The sequence below is a fragment of the Odocoileus virginianus genome, chromosome 28 (genome assembly GCF_023699985.2).
Source record: "Odocoileus virginianus isolate 20LAN1187 ecotype Illinois chromosome 28, Ovbor_1.2, whole genome shotgun sequence".
Taxonomy (NCBI): Eukaryota; Metazoa; Chordata; class Mammalia; order Artiodactyla; family Cervidae; genus Odocoileus; species Odocoileus virginianus.
Window position 1 is genome coordinate 37,987,316 of NC_069701.1, and position 18,709 is coordinate 38,006,024.

Here is an 18,709-nt window from a genome sequence, read left to right on the forward strand (position 1 = left end):
CTCGTGCCTAGAGCTCATGCTCTGCAACGAGAGAAGCCACAGCAGTGAGAAGCCTGAGCGCCGCAACAGAGTGGGCTCCGCTTGACTTGCCACAAGTGGAGAAAGCCCTCGCCCAGCAATGAGGACACAGTACAGCCATAGAGTAAATAAATAAATCAACTTTAAAAAAAAGGTTAAAATGGCAAACTTTATGTTAATACATATTTTGCCACAATAAATTTTTAAATTAAAATAAACTGTGTGGAAACCTGGACAAAGAACACAGACACCTCTTATAAAGACATATAGAAACCTGGTGGCTTCGCACTTTGTGAAGTGTCCATTGAGAAGCACCAATTTGGTGGGGGTAAGAGGCTGACCGCATCTATGGGATGGATTGTCGTGTCCAACTCGTGAGGACTTCTGCACTCTCTGCCTTGGGCAGCATTTACACGGGACACGAATAACTTCCCATTCTGTGAGCATTTTAAGACGCCATCCATGTGTAAAGCAACTATAGTCCAATAAAAATTAATTTAACAGAACACCAACAAAAAGGAAACCCCATGAGATAGTTGTTGTCTTATGGAAGAAGAAAGAAAGAATCCACCCACAGACGTCTTCCATAGACCATCATGTCATCAATTTCCCAGATGTGTTCTTTTCAAGTCTTTGGGAATGGCCAGCCCAGCAGATATTGCTCAAGAGTCTATATAAAGTGGCACCTTAGCCTCTCCTTTCTTCCACACAAATGGATAACATGTGTATTGCCCAAAGCTCTGCCCACAGGGACCATTTTTCTTCATCACCGTTTTTCAGGGCCAGCTCTGAATTAGGCTGTCCTGAGCAAGACGTCCACTTCTGGCTGTCACTGGCTTACTTGTACAAAGCCTTCCAGAAGTCAGGCCTGTCCTTTCTCCTCCTCCCCTTGGAGCCTTTGAGTATAAACTGAGGTGAAGCCGTAGAAACTGATGCCATGTGAATCTGAACCACCTGCTCATGTAATTTATGTGTGCCTTCTGGAGCAGTTTGGGCCCAGTATCATATATATCACTTCAATTTATTTTACTTATTTGACCGCCTCAGGCCTCAGTTGCAGTACACGGGATCTTCATTGCATCACGGGGGATCTTTCGTTCTGAAACATGGGCTCTCAAGTTGTGGTACGCGGGCTCAGTAGTTGTGGCATGCAGGCTTGGTTGCTCTGAGGCTTGTGGGATCTTCATTCCCCAACCAGGGATCAAATCCACATCCCCTGCACTACAAGGCAGATTCTTTTTTTTTTAGAAGGCAGATTCTTAACCAATGGACCACAAGGGAAGACCCTCTATCACTTCAGTTTCTAATGAGATGCCACCGTGAAAATCCAGTTTCATGATTCTGTAGGTCAGATAACACCCAGTTTATGATGAATACTTGGGTCTGATAATCACATGGTGTTACATAAATCAGGGATTCAGTTTTCATTAAGGCCCAGTAGCAAGCCAGAAACTGCTTTTGAAGAGATAGAATAGTTGTCAGCAGAGATAGCATGACCAAAATTCCAGAGTTCTTAGCTGTGATCCTCCTGTTGGGGGTTGCCAGAGATGCCACATGTAGTCTTTGGCTGACACCTAAGTCAGACACGTGGATCTACTAGGCATAGTGCCCAAGTGGTAGGCAGCTTGCACCAAGTCTGCACTTGAAGAGGTTTTTTGAGATCCAGATTGAACATTGTCCTATTTACAGGTTACCCAGAAATTGAGTCAAAACAGCTTGTGATCCGTGTTGACTCCAAAACCCAAAAGGCACACCATACATTGCTCCTCTTTCTTTGTGGCATATGATATAAGTGACAGCAACTCATCTCTCACATTAGAAGAGATATGCAACATTCTGCAGACCTCTGGACTGCTGGAAACTTTCCTGATGTGGCAGGCCCTTGAATTTTTATCTCCAACTTTCTGGCCCACATATGTCTAGGGCACCTAAGGGGATTGTAGTTTCCTGCACATAGTGTCCAGTTAGCATAATGGCATCAATTGAGTGTATTCTCTGTGCTAGCAAGACTATCAAAGTCCCTTTGGACCTAGCAGTTTGCAGGAGAATGGCAATAATCTAAGGACGAGACAGTAAAGGTATACTGTTATCCTGGCTAGGTAAAAGCAAACAGTGTCATTTCCTATACTCATGGGAAAGTAAGAGAAAGCACTTACTAGTTCAATAGCCACCCAGCAGTTGCTGCTGGGGTTTTCATTGATTTTCTCCAATAAAGATCTCAAATCTAGAATTGCAGCAGTGTGGGATTTCCCTTAACCAATTGACCAATTGGTAAAGACTCTGAACTCCCAATGCAGGGAGCCTGGGTTCAATCACTGGTCAGGGAACTAGATCCCACATACTGGAACTAAAAGATTGCATGCCGCAATAGAGACTGAAGATTCTGTGTGCTGTGGCTAAGACCCAACACAAGCAAATAAACGCATAAATAAATTTAAAAAATACTTTGTTGTTGTTGTTCAGTCACTAAGTGGTGTCCAAATCTTTGTGACCCCAAGGACTGCAGCATGCCAGGCTTCCCTATCCTTCACTATCTCCCTGAGTTTGCTCACACTCATGTCCATTGTTCAATGATGCCATCCAACCATCATATCCCCTTCTCCTCCTGCCCTCAATCTTTCCCAGCATCAGGGTCTTTTCCAATGGGTCAGCTCTTCATATCAGGTGGCCAAAGTATTGGAGCTTCAGTATCAGTCCTTCCAATGAATATTCAGGGTTGATTTCTTTTAGGGTTGACCAGTTGGATCTCCTTGCTGTCCAAGGGACTCTCATGAGTCTTCTTCAGCACCACCTGAAGTGGTTTGAAAGCAACAGTTCTTTGGTACGCAGCCTTCTTTATGGTTTAAAATAGAATTGCAGCTATTATTGCCACTGCCACATCACTAAGTTTGCTTTTTCCACCTGCAAACAGGTAGGAATACAACTGGAATCACCACTACTCTTGCATCTCTGAAACCCTTAATGGTGGCACTAATCTCTGCAGTTTCTTCAAAGTTGTGTTATCACTTCTGGTTTACAACTTGGTGGAGGAGGGGACAATTCCCAGGGCTTTCCTCTTGGTCCTTTTTGCCATATTCATCCACACTGCAGTGGCAGGGAACCAATGGGAGTCTGCCAGCTACTGAGCACTAATCTCACAATCAATTCTGGGATGGCAGGGGGTGAGGGGGGGGACAACCACAGCATGAATCTGAGGGCCTCAGGAATGTGCCCTTTCATCTCTAAGGCCATTTGGTGCTAATTGGTCTCCATGGGTAATAATTTTCAAATTAACATCTGAAACTGCAGTGAATTTGTACTATGTCATTTTAACTAAGCTGGATTTCCCAGAATTCTCTTCCCTGCATAGTTCTGTTAATGTGGGCCACAAGTGACATTTTGTGTAAGATTTGGAAAGTAGAAGTGAAACAGGAGTTGTATCCTTTTTCCATGAGGCAGGTTGGTGCAGGGGCCCCAGAAGTGGTGGCATCTCTCACAGTGACCCTCATTTGCTGGCTCAGCATGTTGGCATCAGGCAATAGCTGAGTCCACAGCTCCTCCTGCTTCTGCTACTCTTGTTCCAGGTGCACGTTCAGCTCCCGGATGGAGTGCCAGCTTCTCCTGTGAACCGTCTGCTTCATTAACGTTACAGGCTTAGGTGCAGTGAGAGACTGATTGGGTTCTGGTCCATCCTGTGGGTGCTAGCTAGTCCTCACAGGTGCCGTTTGTTCTTGCTTCCCTCACCTCACATCACATGCTTTCCAACAGTCTGCCCGCTGTCTTTGAGCTCCAGTACCAGGAACAAAAACAGCAGTCTTCTATGATCAGCCCTCACAGTTACGCAGGGTCTTATCCCTAGGATACATCTTGACTACACATAATCGTTCTCAATAATTTTGATTCTCTGATTAAATCCTGGTTGATACAGTAACCTTATTTTTTCTTAATGTTTTATTTGTTTGTTTTTGGCTGTGCTGGGTCTTCATTGCTGCAGGGGCTTTTCTCTAGTTGTGGTGAGTAGGGGCTACTCTTTAGTTGCAGTGCAGTGCTTCTCATTGTGGTGGCCTCTCTTGTACAGAGCACAGGCTCTAGGGCATGTGAGCCTCAGGAGTTGGAGCACAAGGGATCAGTCATTGTGGCTCACCGGCTTCATTGCCCCTCAGGATGTGGGATCTTTCTGGATCGGGGATTGAACCCACGTCCCCTACATTGGCAGGTGGATTCTTTCTTTTGGGGCGCACCATGTGGCTTGTGGGATCTTAGTTTCCCAACCATGGATTGAACCCAAGTTATCAAACTTTTGATCTCTATGACTCTTGTAGGTAAAAAATAGGTTCAGTTCAGTTCAGTCACTTAGGCATGTTTGACTCTGCAACCCCATGGAGTGCAGCACACCAGGCCTCTCTGTCCATCACCAACTTCTGGAGCTTACTCAAACTCATGTACATTGAGTTGGTGATGCCACCCAATCATCTCATGCTCTGTCGTCCCCTTCTCCTTCTGCTGTCAATCTTTCCCAGCATCAGGGTCTTTTCCAGTGAGTCAGTTCTTTGCATCAGGTGGCCAAAGTATTGGAGGTCCAGCTTCAGTATCAGTCCTTTAAATGAATATTCAGGACTGATTTCCTTTAGGATGGACTGGTTGGATCTCCTTGCAGTCCTAGGGACTCTCAAGAGTCTTCTCCAGCACCACAGTTCAAAAGCATCAATTCTTCTGCGCTCAGCTTTCTTCATGGTCCAACCCTCACATCCGTACATGACCACTGGAAAAACCATAGCCTTGACTAGACGGACCTTTGTTGGCAAAGCAATGTCTCTGCTTTTTAATATGCTGTCTAGGTTTGTCATAATTTTTCTTCCAAGGAGCAAGCGTCTTTTAACTTCATGGCTGCATTCACCATCTTCGGTGATCTTGGAGCCCCCCAAAATAAAGTCTGTCACTGTTTGCATTGTTTCCCCATCCATTTTCCATGAAGTGATGGGTCCAGATGGCATGATCTTAGTTTTCTGAATGTTGAGTTTTAAGCCAACTTTTTCACTCTCCTCTTTCATCACGAGGCTCTTTAGTTCTTCTTCACTTTTTGCCAGAAGGGTGGTGTCATCTGCATATCTGAGGTTATTGATATTTCTCCTGGCAATCTTGATTCCAGCTTGTGCTTCCTCCAGCCCAGTGTTTCTCATAATGTACTCTGCATGTAAGTTAAATAAGCAGGGTGACATTATATAGCCTTGACGTACTCCTTTCCCTGTTTGGAACCAATCTGTTGTTCCATGTCCAGTTCTAACTGTTGCTTCTTGACCTGCATACGGTTTCTCAGGAGGCAGGTGAGGTGGTCTGGTATTCCCATCTCTTGAAGAATATTAAAAAACGCTTGCTCCTTGGAAGGAATGCTATGACAAACCTAGACAACGTATTAAAAAGCAGAGAAATTACTTTGCCGACAAAGGTCCATATAGTCAAATCTATGGTTTTTCCAGTAGTTATGTACAGATGTGAGATTTGGACCATAAAGAAGATTGAGTGCTGAAGAATTGATGCTTTCCAATTGTGGTGCTGGAGAAGACTCTTGAGAGTCCCTTGGACTGCAAGGAGATCAAACCAGTCAGTCCTAAAAGAAATCAACTCTGAATATTCATTGGAAGGACTGCCACTGTAGCTCCAGGAGTTTGGCCACTTGATGCAAAGAGTTGACTCATCGGAAAAGACCCTGAAGCTGGGGAAGATTGAATGCAAAAGGAGAAAGGGGTGGCAGAGAATGAAATGGTTAGATAGAATTACTGCCTTAATGCATTTGAATTTGAGCAAACTCCTGAGATAGTGGAGCGACAGAGGAGCCTGGTGTGCTGCAGTTCATGGGGTCGCAAAGAGCCAGACAGGACTTAGCGACTGAACGACAACAATCTCTTGAGACTTCTCCGGTCTTTAACCTGGCCTCAGGCGGTCTTCTCTGGAATGAAGAACGCTGATACCTGCCATTTACTGGGGGTTTTAATTCTATAAAGAGCTCAAAAGATACTGTTATGTGTACCCCTTGAGGTGGAACCAGGACCCTGCCCCAAGGCTGCTGGTCCTCTCTTGTCTCTGCATCTGCTACCTTGTTTGATGAGCAACTGTTCAAAACTGCCCTTTGGAACTCAGGGAAGGTCACGGAGGGTCTCCTGCTTACAAACAAGAAATGGGGGACATGGAAAGGCTTTTATGTCCAGGAGCCCGAAGATCCTGCTCAGTTTCACTGGGTCCCCATTCTCATGGCAACAGCCACATCTATTCTTAGGCATCTGCCTCATCCTCAAAGGACGGGGAACTGGCTTTTAATGACTGACATACAACATGCACATTTTAAAATATTTTATTTAAAAAAGGAAAAACAAACAAAAAGCCCACCCCAAGAACTTCTGGTTCTGGGGGTCTGGGAGCAGCTTAGGTCTGTTAGAAGGGTGGAACCTGGAAGACAGACAGTGTGGGGGCCTCTGACCCCTGGCAGAAAGAGCAAGAACTCAGGAGGCTGACGGACAGAGTAGCCTTTCCCAGAGCTCAGCCCCTCTCTGTGGCATGGACTCATCCACTTGGAAAAGACAGGTGGAGGGGTCCTCAATCCACTTAAGAAGGCAGGGTGGGCAGTTCTGAACGGGCCTGAAATCTCTTGGCAAAGCCACCATCCAATTAGGACAAAGGAGAGAGTGGCCCGGGGTTCTATTGGGCCTACACCTTCCTGGGAGGTGGGCTCAAACAGGGAGATGCGCCTCCACTTACTGCTGCAGCCCCTTTCGGGAGAAAGGGCCCTGATGCGGTGGGACCAGGAGGCAGCCCTAGGAAAGACCCTGGTGGGCAGGTCAGGGGCCAGACTCTCACGCGGAGCTCAGTGGCCTGGGCGCAGCGCCCGGATGGGCCGAGGAGGGGGATTGTCTAGGACCGGTTCGGGCCGGAGGCGCATGCCGCCTCGACGCTTCTGCTTGCGCAGCAGGTAGCTTGAGTACTGCACCTCGGGCATGGCCAGCTTGAGGCAGGCCTCGGTGGCTGGACCGGCACGGCCGCTGGGCAGGTCGTAGCCCATGATGTCCACCTTGCGGCTGGGCTGCCACGGCTGCAGCTGCTTGGTGCGGATCTGGGCCGCGGGCCGCAGCACCGGCTCGTCGCCAAAGCAACGCCGCAGCAGGCGCTCTCGGGCCTCGCGCAGCTCGCGCGCCTCGCGCTCCACGCAGGCGCGGCCGGCACTCGCCACGCGGCGCCAGAAGGTGGCGTTGAAGTGGTCGTAGAGGCCGGCGTCCAGCGCGTTCCAGGTGCGCGCAGCTCGCGCGAGCGCCGCGGGGATGGCGGCGAGGCGCGAGCTGGCGGCGCGCGCGTTAAGCCTGGCGTAGAGCACGTCGTCCAGGTCCCAGGCCAGCAGGCGCCGCAGCAGCACGAGCGACTCGTCGAAGTACTCGGCGATCATGACGAGCGAGAAGACCTCCTCCACCTGGCGGATGAGGCCCGCCAGGTAGGCGGCGTCGTCGCGGGGGCTGCGCTCGTTGTCGCCGCCCAGGTCGTAGGCCAGGGTGTTGTGCGCGAACATGGCGAAGTGCTCGCCCGCACGGTAGTAGGCCTCGGGCGCGCGCAGGAAGGCTTCCAGCGACGCGTTGGGCACGCGCCGGAAGGCGGGGCAGTACTGGTTGTAGTAGCTGAAGAGCGACTCGAACATGGCGGCCGGCTCGCGCAGGATGGTGACGTAGACGGTGCCGGGCGGCATGAGGCGCTGCAGCTCCGCGCGGTCGAAGCGCAGGTGGCTGGCCAGCACGTGTGGCGGCCGCGTGGCCGGGTGCACGAAGTGCGCCGAGAAGTTACGCGGGTAGCAGAACTGGTGCTCGCAGCTCGGGTGAGGCAGGGCCACCGTCAGGTTGTGGCGCTCGGCGAAACGGAACAGGATGTTCTGCACCGTCGTGCCCGCAGTCTTGTGCGTCTTCAGAAAGGCCACGGTCATGTGCTTGGGGCGCGGCGGAGAGTCCTGCAGAGGCGGGCAGCTCAGAGGGAACAGCTTGGGGTACCTGCAGGGTCCAGGGTGTGCAGGGAGGAGGGTGTGAGAGGGTACTGCTCGACCTGGCCTCTCCCCAAGAATGGTGGGGATGGGCCCAGGGCGTTACCCACAGAACAGTACACAGATGTATGGTATGCAGCATCTAAGGTGACCACCCTCCAGGGATTCCCTGTGAGAGTAACAGGCAGGAAGGCCAGGGGTCTCCAAATGGAGAAAATAGGCTGCAAGTGTCAGACTTTTTTTTTTTTTTTTAAATCTCTCTAGCGTCTGCTTACAATGTGGGAGACCCGGGTTCCATTCTTGGGTCAGGAAGATCCTCTGGAGAAGAAAACGGCAACACACTCCAGCATTCTTGCCCGGAAAATATCATGGACAGAGGAGCCTGGTAGGCTATAGTCCATGGTGTCACAAAGAGTTGGACATGACTGAATGATTTCACTTTCACTTTAAGCAGCAGGAGGAAACAAACTAGTGTTATATGTTTTCCCCTTCACTATACAAAGTTAAAAAGAGGTTTCTCTTAAAATACTGTGTTGCCATAATGACAGCTGGTTCCACCTGAACTTAACGTTTCTCAAATCTTGAGCTAACCAATGCATTTTTTAATGGAAATGTTTGTCTTAAGCTATGTTAATGTACTATGCATTTACCCTAGACTCTATCTTCAAGTCAGTTCTGCCTAAAAGCTCAGATTTAGGCTCAGAACCGACTTGACAAACCAATATGTTATACTCATACATTGTTCTCATAATCTATGTAAATGAAATTATTGTTTTTCCAGTAGTCATGTATGGATGTGAGAGTTGGACTATAAAGAAAGCTGAGTGCTGAACAATTGATGCTTTTGAACTGTGGTGTTGGAGAAGACTCTTGAGAGTCCCTTGGACTGCAAGGAGATCCAACCAGTCCATCCTAAAGGAGATCAGTCCTAGGTGTTCATTGGAAGGACTGATGTTGAAGCTGAAACTCCAATATTTTGGCCACCTGATGTGAAGAGCTGACTCATTTGAAAAGACCCTGATGCTGGGAAAGATTCAGGGCAGAAGGAGAAGGGGACAACAGAGGATGAGATGGTTGGATAGCATCACTGACTCGATGGACATGAGTTTGAGTAAACTCCGGGAGTTGGTGATGGACAGGAAGGCTTGGTGTGTTGTGGTTCATGGGGTCGCAAAGAGTTGGACACAACTGAGCGACTGAACTGAACTGAATCTGCCTTTCTACAAGATTCAAATCAATCATTTTATGGCCCGGGATGACTCACCTGGTGCCAGGATTATCTCAAAATACATCTTGTGGGTCAGGGGCCTGGTGCCATTCTCTGAGTTTTGAGACATTCCTTTCTTTCGTTAACAGGGTGCTAGTAACTAGCTAACATCCAGCTAAAGACTAGTAGGTGGGTATTCTTTCTGCTCCCTTCTGATGTCTATGTCAGAAGCTTTCTCTTTCTCCTTTATGCTTTAATAAAACTTTATTACACAAAATCTCTGAGTGATCAAGCCTCGTCCCTGGCCCCGGATTGAATTCTTCTCTTCTGGAGGCCAAGAGTCCCAGCATCTTCCGTGGTTCAGCAACAACCTTTCACCTGTTGACCTCTTGTCATTCACACTCGTGTGTATGTCCCACCTCTTGAATATGAGTGGGACTTATTGATGCCTCTAAGGAGTTAGAATAGGGCAGAAATGGTGGGATGTGACTTGTGAGATTACATTGTAAAAAGATTATGGCACTGTCTTGGTATTGTTCTCTCACTCTCTCTAAGGTAACTCATGCAGGAGGCAAGGTACCAGGTGGGAACAGTCAGTCCCCAAGGAATCAGGCCCTCAGTCTGTCATCAGTCTGCTTGAAGAGCTGAAGCCTCTCCCAGCAACCACATACAGGAGCTTGTAAGGGGAGCCCTTCCAATCAAGGCTTCAGATTAAACCGCTGTCTCCAACCACCAGTATGATTGCAACTCTGTGAAAGGCCTCGAACCTGAGGCATCCAGCTAGGGCAAACCTGAATTCCTGACCCACAGGAGTGAGATAATAAATGTTTGATGTTTTCAGTCACTTTAAGTTTTGTGGTATTTGGTTACTCGTAAAAAATAATACAAGGACAGCGATTCCCCTGGTTGTCCAGTGGTTAAGAATCTGCCTGCCAATGCAGGAGACACAGGTTTGATCCCTGGTCTGGGAAGATCCCACATGCTGCTAAACAACTAAGCCCAGTGCCACAACTGCCAGGCCTGCGCTCTAGAGCCCACGAGCCACAACTACGGAAGCCCGCACACCTAGAGCCAGTGTTCTGCAACAAGAGAAGCCACTTCAACGAGAAGCCTGTGCACCGCAACTAGAGAAAGCCTGTGTGCAGCACAGAGGCCCAGCACAGCCGAACAAATAAACCCTTAGTGTTTTAAAAAAGCAAAATAAAATAATACAAGGACAAAGGCCCTTGGGGACCCTTGAGAAATTTCACTTTACAGGTGTAAAAACTGAAGAACAGGAGGAGGAAAATCATTTCTGTAAGTCCAGAAACTGAGATAAAATCGCCAAATCCTCTTACTGTCTGTTGTCTTTCTCATTTTTACTCTTTCCACTGGCTCTTCATTTCATTGGAAAAGACCCTGATGCTGGCAAGGATTGAGGGCAGGAGAAAGCAACAGAGGATGAGACGGTTGGATAGCATCACCAACTCAATGGACATGAATTTGAGCAAACTATGGGAGATAGTGAAGGACAGGGAAGCCTGATGTGCTGCAGTTCATGGGGTTGCAAAGAGTTGGACACTACTTAGCGACTGAACAACAACAACAAGCTCCTCACATTGTAGATGAGTGGCAGGGCCTCTGAAGCAACCTGTTGTTATATGATTCCATCAAGTCCTCTGGAACCTCATTCATTCATTCAGGTTTTTTTGGTTTGTTTAAGCATCTACTAATTTACTTTGTGCTAGGAATTGTTCTGGGCTCCAGAAATATAATAGCATAAAAAACATAATAATCCTAGCCTTCATGAAACTTTGATTTCTGTTTCCTTGTTCCTGAAACAAGGGTGTTCAAGGTGACCTTACTAGGTGACCTGTAAGTTCACTCCAGACTTTGAGTCACTGTCCTGTTTCTTTTCTGCCATCCTAAGCATCAGGCAACAAGGGCAACTCTAAGCAGCCTTGAGGATGCCAGTGAGATTACCTTTCTGGTTTGGGTTCAGGATGTCTACAGAGATGCTCCATAAGCCCAGAAAGGCATCTGGCAGGAGGGACGGGGCCCATTCACATTGTTCTCAGGGATGACCATGTAGAGAATGGCAAACAGGTCCTGGGCCGGGGGGGGGGGGGGGGGGGGGCGGTGCAGGGATTTATTCGGTTCATGCAGTGAGCCAGGAGCAGGGTCGGGGCTCCTATTCATCATCACAGTGTATCCTGTATCAGGGTGAGTGGCAGGGTCATGCATAGTGTCACTGTCATTTCTAGATGAGCAAATGGGCTCAGAGAAGTGAGACTTGCCCAGAAAAACAGTAGAGTGAAGCTGTTTGCAGTTCTCTGGGGAGTGTGTGGCTGAACTACACTGACTCCATCACAGGCCCGCAGCCCTACACCCTCCCTTTTCTGTGTAACTGCGCTTTAGCCTACTCATAAGAAGTGCACTCAAGCCAGGTAAATTCCCTGTCAGACTTTACCCTTGCCTTCATCCCATATGCAAACTGCAAGACTGCCTTTTGCTGATGCAGATGGTTAATGGCCACAAAACCGCCAACCCCCGGCTCCGGGGTGGAGGATACCACCGCCTTTCCGTCCATGAGGATGTACTCCTGAGTAGTCACATTCTGTTTTTAGCTTTTGCCCCTTTAAATCTCCCTGTACCCCTTTCGATGCCACTGTGAATGCCTCTGGATCCTCCATCTACTAGATCTTTCCCGCCTGTATGTAAGTTACCCATAGTAAAGTTCTTAAGTGCAATTTATATGGAGGTACGCACTTCTGTTTTTGTTCTTAAAGTTCTTTTTCACTTCGTAGGATATTCAGCCTCTCTGCGTCCCATCCACCAGGTACTCAGAAGTGATGCTGAGGGAAAGACTCGGGCTGGAATAGAATCTCAGTTTACATACTCAGGGCTTTCCTGACAGCTCAGTTGGCAAAGAATCCGCCTGCAATGCAGGAGACTCCAGTTTGATTCCTGAGTCAGGAAGATCTGCTGGAGAAGGAATAGTATTCTATTCCCACTCCAGTATTCTTGGGCTTCCCTTGTGGCTCAGCTGGTAAAGTATCCGCCCGCAATGCGGGAGACCTGGGCTTGATCCCTGGGTTGGGAAGATGCCCTGGAGAAGGGAAAGGCTACCCACTCCAGTATTCGGGCCTGGAGAATTCCATGGACTACAGTCCATGGGGTCGCAAAGTGTTGGACACGACTGAGCGACTTTCACGTCCACATCCACTATACACACTTTCAGTGAAGTCCTTCCCAGGGAGGTTGTGTGGATCTAAAGAGAATGTATGGAAAGCGCTTTGAGAACACAGGAAAGAGCAAAGCCCAGCAGAAGATGGACTCTTTTGTCAGGTTTAAGGAACGAGAAGGAAGGAGAAGGAGAGCTCCTATTCGCTAACCCGACAGCTGAGTTCTGGAGGAAGGCAACTCCCGGGCACCGCCCCCTCACCGAGACCCCGCCCCCTTACCAGCTGAGCTGCGCCCCCTGGTGGATGAGGAGGCTTAAGGTGCTGCATCCTAGCACCAGCAGCAGGATTTTCCTACGGCTCATCTTGGTGGCCTGCTGCAGGCGCTGGAGAATGGGCGGCATGATGGGGTACCCACCCCTGGACCAGCCAGGGCCTCACTATCCAGGACTCCCTTCGCCGGCACTCATGGGGGCTCCTGGGGCTCCGGTAGCAAGGCCAGTGTTCCTGTGAGGCCTGGCAGGAGAAGGAGGAAAACAGGTTTGTAGCGGGCAGAGGAGATGGGCGCCGAGCCCCAACAGGACTGCTGCAAACGAGAGCTCCGAAGGGTGGGGTGTGCAGAGAGGCCAGGGAAGATCAGATTCCTACCTCCTGTTACCATGACCCTATCTCCACGGTGCTCCAGATAACTCAGTCTTGGGTGGAATTACAGGCTCTGGGGTCTGGCCAGCCCTTCAGGCTATAGCCACTCCCTCCCTTGAGCCAGGTCTCTGCTTCTCTGCCTGCCCCTAATTCGTTTTTGTCTCATGGCCATTTATGTCTGTCTGAGCACCAGCGCCTGGCTTAGAACAGAAGTCTCAATTCAGGGTTTCCTCTCCTACAGGACTCCTTGCCTGACTGCTTCTTCAGCCAGGGGTTAGTCTCGACTCCCCAGACACTGAGCTCCTCAGAAACACTGACCAGGCCTTCACCTTCTTGAGTCTCTGATATGAGGAAGAGGCTTACTATATGTATTATATGACTGCACACTTAATTTCATCTAATCCTCACTGCAACCCTAACATAGGTGTTCCCATTTTACAGACAAGGAAACTGAGGCTCTAAGGACTGGTGTCACTTATCTGGGTCGCACAGCTGGTATTAGCAGGATCTGGATTCAGATCTGCTTCCAGATACTTCCGGCTTCAGAGTCCATGCCCTCGGACAGCATGTGTGCTGCTTCCACAGAGAACTGGTTTCCCCATCCCTGCCCCGGACTCTGCAATTCTGCATACCTCTGATCCATGAGGGAAAGAAAGGAAGGACCTGCGATCCTGGAACTCTATCTGAATTCCATCCCCAGACACCTGAAACCCTGGCTGCCCCGTCGGCTGATGGCAGTGAGAGGTGCCTGGCCAAGGAAGAGGGTGGCCGCCTGGGAGTTGGGAGGGGAATGCAGGGGGCTTCCTGCTCATTGCCCTACAGAGATTCTCCAAGGGAAGATGGGCCTCCATCCCAGCTGAGCAGCAAGAGCGAGAGGCAGGAGGAGGGCCTGGTGTCTGGCCAGTCACCTGTCCCCGCATGAATGTGTTAGCTCAAGGGCACCCTGACCCTTGGCAGCTTCAGTGGAAAGGCAGCTTCAGTGGCAATGCCTGTCCCCCGGTAAGGGTGGGGGTCTCTGTCTTGGGGCCCTCCGTCTCCAGGTTCAGGTTTGGCTTCATCCTCACATGCACCCCTCTCCAAATGGAAGGGGGAGCCTGGAACCTTCTGGGCACGTGCATGTGTGTGGAACTAGGACACCTCGGTATCAGGAGGGTTGAAGTAATGTGAAAACTCTTTGACCATGACCTTCCCCTGGGCTTGGCTTCCAGTCCTTCTCCTTTAGCTCCCCCCTCCCCCTAATTAATCCTGGATTACATTGAAACCTGTTGGGGTGTAAAGATGTCCGGGTTATGCCTTTCCCTTCTCTCCAGGCCCCCTTACCTGGTTTCTTCCGCCAGCCTGCAGACAAACTTAATCCTCCCGGAGCCAAGGGATGTGAAGCACCCAGCCACAGAGGGCAACCAAGGGCGCAGCAGAGAAAGCCTAAGATCCCCGTCTTCAAGGACTGCTGGGGCGGAGGAGGGCTGCCGCTGCCCGTGTGAAGCACGGGAGTCAGAGCCCTCTCAGGACACACAGCTTCTCCCCTGTCACTTATCCTGCCAAGAGGACTTGGTGACCAGGCAGGACTTTCCCACTGGGGCCACATGGAGGACCACCAATTTCCATCTTTGCTCAACTCACTGAAACCAGCCTTTTTTTTTTTTTTGCAATAGAAATTACACAAATGGTTCATTTACTGAAACAGTAGAAAAAGGTGAAGAAACATACATTAAAGCACATATACTCAGGAGCTAACATCCAAGATTACATATATTCTAAGTTGCTGAAACCAGTCTATTTTTCAGAGACTCCAGGTCAGCCCAGGAGGTCAAGCCTGGGGACAGCTACAGTGGGACTTTGCCTGGGAGATGCTTCAACCAGGCCATAGGGAGAAAGGTGATGGGGTGGTTGGTGGTGCCCTCCGTCCCATCCCCGCCATGGCCTGGCCCTGGGGAGCCAGCCAGTCTGAGGCCTGCCGGGTACAGGGTATCATCCGTCTAAGAATGAATGCCAGTCCTCCAAGGTAGGCAGCAGCTTCTGCATGTTCCCCGTCCATGATTGGAGGCTCGCTGCCTGCAGATACAGCCTGGGTTGTTTCTGAGCAGCCTTGGCTGTTTCAAAAGTTCTTTCTGGGACATCTGGACTCAGCCTACTGCTGGTTGCACCCTCCTCGGCCTGTCCCCTTCCACCTTCCACACTCGGGGTTGCTCATGCTGCCCTGCTAGGCCGCAGGAACCCTGTAAGTTTTTTCTCCATGACAGACCTTCAGGTATTTAAAAGCAGTAACCCTGTCTCCTCTGGGTGGGCACTCGGCCAGGCTAAACATTCCAGGTCCCAAGAGAGGGTGCTGCTCGGACACCCGAGGAGGTGGGTGCGCCTTTGCTTGGCAAGCTCACTCCGCGATGCCTGCTGTGGACACGGGGTCAGGCCGCCGGCACCCAGGAAGGGGGCCACCTGGGGCTCTCGGTTTCCCGCGGTAACCCCTAGGTCAGTGGGGGTGGGTGGCAGTCTGCTGCGATCAGAATTGAGAGCAAGGGCCCTGGCTCCTGCCTCTCACATGTTTCAGACTTCTCCTGGCCTCCCCTGTGTCTTCTCCGATGAGAGTTTCCCTCAGTCGTGTCCCAGACAAGTCAGGGTGCCCGGGCTCGTGAGAAAATCAGTGCTAATTTTAGTCTGAACAATCTACCGCAGGCTGCCGCACGGTTTTGCAAATTGCTTTCCTTTCTCCAGGGAACCAAAGAAGAAATGGCTTAGCTGGCCAAAGCTTTGAAAACTGGTCTAGATGCCCACCCACTGCCACACAAGCCCTCTGCTCGCTCCCTGGGGGCCTCAGGGCTGAGATGGGTGCCCTTGGAGGAGGAGGGTGCCCTGGCCCCCACCACCTGGACCTGACCCTCGGGTGACCTGGAGACTGCCTCTTTACTGAGGATGGCACCACGGGGTGAAGAGGGCAACTGCCCCCTGCACTGAGGAGGAAGGGGCCCTGGGCAGAGTGGCTGCACACTAGTGGCCCAGGAGATGAAATGTCTCCAGCTCCCTCTTTTCCTTCCTTTCTTACCCACCAGCCTTCGCCAGGTCACCCCGCCCCCCAGTCCCCTCTGCCTGTCATCCATGGCCACCTCCTCCCTGCCTCTGATTTCCCTTCATCCTCCTCTGTCCATCACTGCCCCCCACCCTCCCAGCCCCCATTCCCTCAATTGGATGCCAACCTCCCCCAGGGATCGGGTCACTGGGATCTGGTCCCCAATGAGGGATATGCCAGCGTCGGCGCGCTCTCACCCATTCCTCTCCTGCTCTGCCGGGGGCCAAGAGCCCCCCTCCCTCCTCATGCTCTTCAGGCGCCGGCCTCCAAGACACTCTCCCGCCCCAGCCGGCATCCCTCATTCAGGTCCGGTCCACCCCCGCCCCTCCAGCCCCAGGCCGGCCGCTGCAGTACTCACGCTGACCGGACTCTGCCTGGACCCGCGTGGAGGGGGGTCGCCGCTATCTCCCCAGACCTTGCGGCGAAATCCGCTGAGGGTCCGAGGGCGCTGGGGGCCCAGCGCGCAGAGTGCTGGTCGCTCGCTGGCCTCTGAGCGCTTGGATGGGATCAGGTGGCAGCGTCGGCCCAGCTCCGCTGCTCTTGGCTCAGCCCGCTGCCCGCCCCCCATCGCACACCGGAGGCGGAGGCGGGGCGGGGGCGGGGGCCGGCGAGCAGGGGAGGGGGAGGGGCAGAGTAGGAAGAGGAGGGGGCCGCCCGCGGGACTCTCTCCCAGGGGTGTCTTAGAATGCGGGCATCTTCCCTGGGCCGTCTGGCAGAGTCTGGACGCCAGGGGAGTCAGCTGCTTGCCCTCCCACTACGGAAGGGGAAACTAAGGCCTGGAAGGTGTCTGGGCCTCCAGCCTTGCTGGGCATTCCCGGGCCCCCACTGGTTACCCTTGGCCGGGTCGGTCCTAGGGGAATTAAGAGACACAGGTACATGCACAAGTCCCCACATGCTTTCTTCCACCCCCTTCTCCTCTTTCCACCTCCAGCAGGGAAATATCTTCCAGCCTGAGGTCTGGTTCCATCTGTCCTCATACCCCTGGGGACCCCTTCCATTCCAGTCTGCCACTGACCCTCTCCTCCTCTGCACCAAGAGTCCGGATGCACTTATTCCCGGCCAGAGTTTTCATGGACCCGGGACCCCTGCCTGGGCAGTCTGTGCTGGGAATCACAGAACTCAAGTTCAACCTGGGGTGAACTTAAATTCTAGGGTTAAGAGGCAACTCCCTGGACCTGGTTGCTTCCAGCTCTACTATAGGGAGCTGTTTGTGGAGCTGTTCTGAGGCTGCAGAGATGACCCATGTGAAGGCTCTGTGAGAATAGTCCTGACTTTTCTACTGCCTTCTTAGTCCTCCGCTCCAACCACCTGGGAACTGAGTCCTCCTAGACACCCAGAGCCCCACATTGAGTTATGTGGTTCTCATGAACCCCTGCTTTTCTATTGCTGTCTCTGCCTGGTGTGGCCAGGATCCTGGAGCTAAGGCAGCCACCCAAAGCTGGGGCTGGAAGGGGCTGGATTCCATTCTAGACCCACACAGATACATAGGTGTTGTGTGAAGGTCCTCACTAAGCAGAAGGGAATGGGGAATCTCAGAGTCAATAGAACTGCTTGTGATCCGTTTGGTCCCTTGGGGATGTCAGTTTCTCTCTGCCCGTCTTCCCTTCTGCACAACTGGAAGAGGGTCATATCCTGTCCAGGTCCCAAGGCTGTTATCATCAAATGAACACCCCGCCTGGCCTGTCCCTTTCTGGTCCTGGTCACACTGCATCCTCACACATCAGCCCTTAGTTTATCCTGCCTCAGAGACCCCCAAGTTTTTCCCTAGCACATACATATGCCTTGGGGCCTCTGGCCTCAGATGACCTGCCAGTGGCTCTCCAGTTACAGTGAGCAGAAAGACATTTCCTTTGCATCAGGAATAGTTCTGCCTGAGTGGGCTGACAAGCTGGAGGGCTGGGGGGCACTGCTGTTCTTTCTTCTGTCCTTTCTGGGTTTGGCATCTCCTCTGGGAATGTCAGGAGACTGGGATGATGGTAGTGATGAAAAGGGGGAGGGTTTAGGTTTGGGCAGGAGCAAAGAGAATTTCCTAGCCAGGGTGAGGTTGCAAGCAACCTTCCTGGCCTAGTCCTTTGTCTATCCTAAACCTCACCTTCCCTGGACCTGACATAGCGTTCTTTTTTCCCTCCTCCCACTCCTCTGTTGGGGGTGATCCGTGAAATACAGCATGCTAGAGAGAAGATCTGAGGGATGTGGGTGTGGAGGGCAGGGAGAGGGAATAGAGACCATTTTGAGTTGCCCAGCTCGCTCATCCAACACACATACATGCACACTGGCTGAGACCTGGCTGTCCATGAGACAGCAGCACTAGAATGGGAATGGGATCTGAGAGAGGCAGAGGTGGGAAGATGAACTGAACTGACTGATCAGGACAGGGAAAAGCAGAAGGTGGGCAAGCAAGGGGCACCTGCTCGTCCCTCCCTCAGGGGCATAGGCTGCTGGTGGGGTAGGACAGCACCAGACAGGGTCTGCTGCGCCAGTAGGCCGGTGGGGATGAGGGAGGAAAAGGTCCTGAGTTTATTTCCTCTTTCTTTTTTGGCCTTGCGGTGCGGCTTATGGGATCTTAGTTACCGGACCATGGATGGAACCCGGGTTTCCGCAGTGAAAGCACTGAGTCCTATCCACTGGAC

At 51.4% G+C, this 18,709-nt stretch overlaps 1 protein-coding gene and 2 long non-coding RNA genes across 6 annotated transcripts in view; 2 read left to right on the forward strand and 1 right to left on the reverse strand.

Moving 5' to 3' along the window:
* LOC139031894 (uncharacterized) overlaps positions 1–10,059 on the forward strand; it is a 15,626-nt gene extending 5,567 nt beyond the window's left edge. The window contains exon 2 of the long non-coding RNA XR_011484408.1: positions 9,771–10,059. This is a non-coding gene — a long non-coding RNA (uncharacterized lncRNA). The remainder of the gene's footprint in view (positions 1–9,770) is intronic.
* Positions 6,331–16,812, reverse strand: GAL3ST3 (galactose-3-O-sulfotransferase 3). 4 transcript variants are annotated; one of them, XM_070457661.1, is made up of 3 exons: positions 16,444–16,812; positions 12,659–12,892; positions 6,331–8,018 (listed from the first exon to the last, which is right to left on the reverse strand). In XM_070457661.1, exons 2-3 carry the CDS (start codon positions 12,778–12,780, stop codon positions 6,857–6,859), a joined length of 1,284 nt encoding a protein of 427 aa, XP_070313762.1. In that variant the 5' UTR covers positions 12,781–12,892; positions 16,444–16,812; the 3' UTR covers positions 6,331–6,856. The 4 variants fall into 4 exon arrangements, with proteins under 4 accessions (XP_070313762.1, XP_070313761.1, XP_070313764.1 ...); XM_070457660.1 differs by having other exon boundaries at positions 16,438–16,812; XM_070457663.1 differs by lacking the exon at positions 16,444–16,812 and adding an exon at positions 16,277–16,366.
* On the forward strand, positions 7,384–9,492 carry LOC139031893 (uncharacterized). The gene is made up of 2 exons (XR_011484407.1): positions 7,384–7,474; positions 8,273–9,492. It is a non-coding gene; the product is annotated as an uncharacterized lncRNA (long non-coding RNA).
* Positions 16,813–18,709: the final 1,897 nt, after the last annotated feature.

Coding starts and splice junctions, on each gene's coding strand:
- GAL3ST3 (XM_070457661.1), bottom strand. CDS start 12,780: ATGCCGCCCATTCTCCAGCGCCTGCAGCAGGCCACCAAGATGAGCCGT. Junction 8,019..12,658: donor CAGGGGGCGCAGCTCAGCTG/GTAAGGGGGCGG, acceptor TGGACCCTGCAG/GTACCCCAAGCTGTTCCCTC.